The 7,123-nt window shown below is 33.3% G+C and overlaps 1 protein-coding gene across 5 annotated transcripts in view; it reads left to right on the top strand.

Annotated features, from left to right (window-relative positions):
• Positions 1 to 3,307: 3,307 nt before the first annotated feature.
• LOC126724277 (putative disease resistance protein RGA4) overlaps positions 3,308 to 7,123 on the top strand; it is a 103,520-nt gene continuing 99,704 nt past the window's right edge. For 4 of the 5 annotated variants that reach the window (XM_050428854.1, XM_050428853.1, XM_050428852.1 and 1 more), the window contains exon 1: positions 3,308 to 6,956. In XM_050428854.1, the coding sequence (XP_050284811.1) occupies positions 3,413 to 6,892 (3,480 nt within the window). In that variant the 5' untranslated portion in view covers positions 3,308 to 3,412 and the 3' untranslated portion in view covers positions 6,893 to 6,956. The remainder of the gene's footprint in view (positions 6,957 to 7,123) is intronic. The other variant, XR_007654852.1, reaches the window with a different exon arrangement.

Here is a 7,123-nt window from a genome sequence, read left to right as displayed (position 1 = left end):
AGTCGCGAGTTAACCGTATGGCCAGTTGTCCTGTTTTGTCCTGTAGTGCTCCAGCTAGCATGACTGTTCATCTTCCAGCATGCTTGGCACGTGTGCAGCTTCTGGCGGCTTGCAGCCGCAAGTCACCCGCGAGTCCCAGCCGCGAGTCTTTGTTTTCTTGCACACTCTTGAGCAATCTTCACTCTATCTCACTCACTACCCTTACAACAAACCCACCTAAATACAGGGTTACTAAATGCTGAATTACAAGCAAATTTGGTACGAAATAAAGCCAATTAGATGGTTGAATAAATTCAACCTTACAGATGATACAACTGGCCCATTAAATTTCCAACTAGGTAAGAAAACTTCAACTAATCCTTTGTCCCACACATTTTCTTTCGGTGCAGAAGGGGCCCAAGGCCTTATATTCACGTTGAAATAGAGTAGGGGTTCATAAACATTGATTGCTGTCATCTCTTTATGACTTTTTCCACTCTTGCTTTCCCATTATGTTTTCTAATCTATTACAGCTGGTTTCATTTTTGGAGGAGAACACTTTATATATTTTTTTTTTAATAATTGATTAGGATTGCACCTGTTGTAATTGATTTCAATAGTTGAGATTGAGAGTCGATAAAACAACTTCCAATCTCAATCCTTGAATTAAATTTTTTTTTTTTTAAGTAAGAAAGTGAAAGGTAAAAAAGTTAAAAGAGATAAAAATTTATTATGAGAGACTTGGGAGGAATTCCACCAGGTTCAAATTCAATACCTCCCAATTCCTCGATCATTACATTGCTCCAAAGTAAAGTAGATTCTTGACAAATTACTTGCTTATGCTTTGCATGATTGGATGATTGTACCAATAAAATAAAATAAAGAAATCTTTTTTTTATACAAAAAAAAAAAGTAATCTAATGATTTTGACATTTGTTAAAAGCACAATTTCAAATAATACATATTTACTTTTTAATCTGCAAAATCAACATACTTTAAAATATATATATATCAAGTTTATCAGATTATTGTGCGAGTGTGTGACTAGTGCATACTACATATATGATAATGGGAGATTATAAATTAATTTTTCTAATCTTTTATTGTATCACGTTTACAATTTTTCCTCTTCTCTCAGTTATGGCAGAAAACATTTTTGTTTTATCTTGGTTTGATTAAAATTTTGATCTTAAAGTTAAAATTTATTTTTATTTTGACACTTAAAACTGTTTTACGTATCAAAGTTTTCATTTTAAGCTTTTATGTTTAATTATGTTTTCATATTGATCTTGTTTTTTATTTCTACTAGCTTATAACCTCATGCATATGTATAATTACACTTAAAGATATACAATAAAATGCATAATATAATTCCTATATATATAATTTAAATATTATTGATAGTAATTTTTATATTTTATTAACATTTTAAAAAAATTTGTAAAGATATTATTAGGTATAAAATATAAATTGTCCATTTTTTTAAAAAACTTATTGTGATGAACTTTTTTTTTTAATGATTAATTTATTCTAGACTCTTTGGTTTTTGTACTTAATAACTCACTTGGATGAATATTTATGATGTGGTCTCATATTTGATTCTAAAATTAAGAAATAAAACTTTTTAAGAATAAATAATTTAGAACACATGGTGCAAAATTGAAACTCTAATTTGGAATTCTAATTTAAGTTTCTCTTAGTTTCACCTATTATTATATATATAGATTAGTAATCTAATTGTTAACATCTAAATAAGTTGTCTCCATTAAGTCACGTCACCGATATAATGCTAGGTGTCACCAGATTACTAATAAAAATGAATAAAATTGCTAATATAAAAACAAAATTAAACTAAAAGTTTTGAAATGAGATGTAAATGGCTCAAATGAAAACAATCTCAAACTTAATGGGCCAAAAATGTTCTTTAGTCAAAAGAAAATTTATTAGAATAACAAAATTAATTTAGCCTAAAGTTTGATTATAAACAAAATTAAGGGAAAATTGAAAGTGATAACTAATTATCATTTGCAAAATAAGAGACTCACAATCCTTCTTTTTTTTTTTTGCCAAAATTGTTACAAACAAATCATGCAAAAACTATTTCATCCCACTCAAAGATGGCAATATAATTGTATGGAACATATGGTTTTTGTGCTCTCTCAAGGTTGATTTATGATTTTATCCATTCGTTTTTCTCCCCACCTAAATAGTGGAAGAGAAATGAATTTATTCATTTCATAATATATCTCAAGGCTTTTATAAAAAGCTTATAAATAACCTTTATTTTACCTCAAAAAAGAAAAGATAAGCACTTGGCATGTCTCCACCTTGTACATGTGATAACGAGAATGAAAAAATAAATTGATGAAGAGTAAATTACTATTATATCTTTATTAGTACGTGGAATGATGGAAAAGTGATGTATATTTTTATAACTTTCTTCTTAAATCCAGTTCCCTAACTTCCATTTTCTTCTCAAATTGGAAGGAAAAAATATGATGGATCATGTAGAAAGCTTCATCTACCTCATTTTCTTTATCCTCTCTTTTAACAACATCTACGCAGTGAAAAATCACATTTTCCTCTCTTCTTTTTCATTCTCTCCTTATACCCCCAACTAAACATAACATTTAAGTAGTTAAGCCTAAATTCTGTTTAAAAATTTATATTTTTCCTTATAAGCCAAGTGGCCGTATCTGAGAATTTCAAAATGGAATTAAGTAGTTAATCAGACAAAACTTAGTGGAGAACTTCTATTATGTTCTATAAACTTTAAGGCATAGTCTTGGACAACCCATCCAATGTCCAACACTACTTGAGAAGAAACTTTCATTAAAGAAAGAATTAATGCCATTAGAGAACAGAAAACTTTTTTCTAAGATATATATATATATATATATATATGTATAATCTCTCTCTCTCCTCCATTATAGAATGTTAATATTATGCACATTAAATTAACATGTATGGGACCAAAATTTCCAACTAATTCTGTCTCACTCATTTTGTTTTAGTGCGAAAGGGGACCAACTTTGACAAGGCCTCCGCGATTATTATTATTATTATTATTATTATTATATTATTATTTGATACATAAGATTCTCCTCCATTAGAATGATGATATGACTAACACATAAATTATCAGCTATGGGACAAAATTAACAGCTAATCCTCTGTTCCATTCATTTTCTTTCGATGCAAAATGGGCCCAAGACTCACATTGTGCTCCATGTGCTCTTGAGACCATTGGTTGCTTTTTCTTTGCATTATTGTACCAAGAAAATAAAAAATAAAACTAATGATATTGCCTACATTCGTCCACATTAAAACTCGATCTTCCTTCACTGCAGCATTACTTTTACTCACACTTCATCACTTCTAGCCAGCATTCATCTCACACTCTTTAAGCTTTCCTTTCAGCTACTACTAAGAAATGGCCGAAGCAATCCTCTTTGGTCTTGCACAGAAAATGATTGAAAATCTGGGCTCTCAGACTTTCCAAGAGATTGGATCACTCTGGGGTGTCGAAGGTGAGCTTGAAAAAATCAAGGAGACTGTTTCCACAATCCAAGCTGTACTTCAGGATGCAGCGGAGCAGGGAAGTCATAACAATCAAGTCAAGCACTGGCTCGAAAAGCTCAACGATGCAGTTTATGACGCAGATGACTTGTTGAGTGAGTTCTCAACTGAAGCTACAAGGCGAAGCATGGTGAGTGGGAATAAACTCACAAAAGAGGTACGCACTTTCTTTTCAAAGTCAAACCAACTAGCTTTTCGTGGTAAGATGAGTCGTAAAATAAAGGCAATGAGGCAAAAGCTAAATGCAATAGCAGAAGTCAGGGAAAAGTTTCACCTGAAAGAATACCATGTAGAGCCTAAAGTAGTGAGGGAACCAACTCACTCATTTGTACGTGAAGAAGAAGTTATTGGGAGGGAAGAGGAAAAAAAGGCTATCATAGAACTATTATTGGACTCTAATGTAGAAGAGAATGTTTCGGTTATTCCCATTGTGGGGATAGGGGGATTAGGGAAAACTACTCTTGCTCAATGTGTGTACAATGATGAGAAAGTCAAAAATAATTTTGAGTTAAAAATGTGGGTATGTGTTTCTGATGTCTTTGAGTTGAAAAGTATTATTGAAAAGATAATAATATCTGCTATAGGTGATGCACCTAGAAATCTTGAAATGGATCAATTGCAAATTAAACTTCGTGAAAAAATTGATAGAAAGAAATACTTACTTGTGTTGGATGATATATGGAATGAAGATCGTGAAAAATGGCTTAACTTGAAGAATATTTTAATGGGTGGTTTGAAAGGAAGTAAGATTGTAATAACCACTCGTAGTAAATTGGTTGCAAAGATTACACACACAGATTCACCATATATTAATCTCAAAGGTCTCTCCATAGAGCAGTCTTGGTTTTTATTTGAGAAAGTGGCATTTAGCAAAGGGCAAGTGACCAATAATCCTACACTGAGGGAAATTGGATCGGAGATTGTAAAAATATGTCAAGGTGTACCCCTTGCCATAAAGTCCATAGGACATGTGTTATACTGTAAGGAAACAGAATCTGAGTGGTTATTTGTAAAGAATAATTTACTAGAAAATGTAACTCTAGGGAATGAGATTTTACCTATTTTAAAGTTGAGTTATGATAATCTCCCATCATATTTAAAGAGTTGTTTCACTTATTGCTCTTTGTTTCCCAAAGATTATGAGATGGACAAGGAAACAGTGATACAACTATGGATAGCACAAGGGTTTATCCAATCATCAAACAAAAATCAACAATTAGAGGATGTTGGTGATGAGTATTTCAAGGATTTACTTTGGAGGTCCTTCTTTGAAGAAGTAGGGACTTACAAAGGCTTAAGATACAAGATGCATGATTTAATTCATGATCTTGCGGAAGCTATTGCAGGCGAGGAGTGCAGGCTCATTAATATTGATGGAAAAAATATTAATGAAAAAAATCGTCATGTATCATGTCCATTTTCTATTGACTCATCTTTTACTGAAACTTTAAGGTTGTTGGTTAAAGCAGTCAAGGTACATACATTTCTTCTAACATATAATGAGCATAAATCTGGTGGCTTGGATGAGTCAATGTTGAAAACAATTATTTTGAGTTTCAAGAGCTTGCGTGCGTTAGATTTACATGCACTGAACATTAAATCAATACCAAATTCTATAGGGAAGTTAATACATCTAAAGTATCTTGATGTATCTTTTAATTGGAATATTGAAACTCTCCCTGATTCAATTACTACATTGTTGAATTTGCAAGTACTAAAACTTTATAATTGTAGAGGTCTTAAAGAATTACCCAAAAAGTTTAGAGAATTGGTTAACCTCAAACATCTTTATAATCATGGTTGTGATAATTTGAGTCATATGCCTTGTGGATTAGGGCAAATGACTTCACTTCAAACATTACAATTATTCATTGTGAGCACCTCCTCCCACACTGGTGGATTAGGCGAATTGAAGAAGCTAAACCTGCAAGGAACATTAGAGATCTCACATTTGGAACGGTTGAAAGAAGCTAACTCAGAATCCATTGTTGTGAATTTAAGGGAGAAGCAACATCTTGAAAAATTGATATTAAAATGGTATCATCAAGATCAAGTAGATAATAATGAAGATGAGAAGTTATTAGAAGACCTCCAGCCACACCAAAATCTCAAACATTTGGTAGTGCATCAGTACAAGGGTGTGAAATTTTCAAGTTGGGTCTCTTCTCTCATAAATCTTGTTGATTTAAGGATAGAGAGTTGTAAGAGATGCCGATATTTGCCACCATTGTCTCATCTCCTCTCTTTAAAATCTCTAAGGCTTATCACGATGAATGATTTGGAGTACATATCCGATAATGATATGAGTAAAGAGGTGCCTGCTTCATCCACAACTTTATCAACACCGTTCTTCCCATCTCTAAAGTCACTCACAATAGAAGAATGTCCTAATTTGAAGGGATGGTGGGGGAGAACAGGGAGGGATTTAGTTGCAACAACATCTGCGTCAACACCAGATCATCAACAAGATCAGTCTCACAACTCACTGCCTTTATTTCCTCTTCTTTCTTCTTTGCGGATTATTAATTGCCCTAAAATGACTTCCATGCCCCTGTTTCCCAATCTCGAAGAATGTCTATATTTAAACAATGTCAGTTTGAAGCCTTTGCAAGAGACAATGTCAGTTTCCTCCTCTTCATTATCCTCTTCTTCTCCTCTCTCCAAATTAAATGAAATGACTTTGATATCTATAGAAGATATAGAGTCTCTTCCGGCTGAGTGGGCACTATATTCTCTCAAGGAACTACATATTGGGAATTGCCCTAGACTAACATCTATGTCTGGAGCGGTGCGTAATCTCACCTCCCTCTGTGAGCTATCAATTGACGATTGCGAGGAGTTCGATCCATTCAGAGACATGCATGATGATGGCATGGAATGGCGATGCCTCAATTGTCTCCATGATTTACGTTTCTATAGCATTCCGAAACTGAAGTCTCTCCCTGTGGGTCTTCAATGTATTTCCACCCTAAAAGAGCTCCGCATTTCAAACTGTCCAAATTTAATTACTTTGCCGGAACTCACCTCACTTGAATATCTTTGGATTGATAGATGCGAGCCTAATCTGACGTCACTTCTTGAGATTAGTTGTCTCACTTCTTTACAGTGGCTGTGGATTGAAGACTTACCCAATTTGATTACTTTCCCCGAATCAATTAGGAATCCAATCTCACTTGAAACACTTTACATTTACAACTGTCCCAATCTCACAACACTACCCGATGATGGTTTTCTCAAGTCTTTACGAAATCTGAGAATTTGGAAGTGTCCTCAGTTAGCTGAAAAATACGATTTGGAAAAGGATTTCCCTAATTTGGAAATCATATGGGAGTAGTGAGACCACAGCAGCAAACGGCTCTACATCGTCATCGTCAACGGCCACTCCCCTCTTTCACTTGGTACGCATTCTATGCTTTCAAAAGAAACTGAGCTTTTTCTCTATGCTACGTTGATTTCCATATAGTTAATTAGAATCTGTCACTTTTTCGAATTCTATTCTTTAAAAATCAGAGACTTTTATTTATTTATTTTGGTATTTTGTTTAAGGTTTTCTGGTAATCAAAAA

This window comes from Quercus robur, chromosome 4 (assembly GCF_932294415.1).
Source record: "Quercus robur chromosome 4, dhQueRobu3.1, whole genome shotgun sequence".
NCBI lineage: Eukaryota > Viridiplantae > Streptophyta > Magnoliopsida > Fagales > Fagaceae > Quercus > Quercus robur.
The sequence above is the reverse complement of the archived record's forward strand: the minus strand, read 5'-3'. Positions and strand labels throughout refer to the sequence as shown.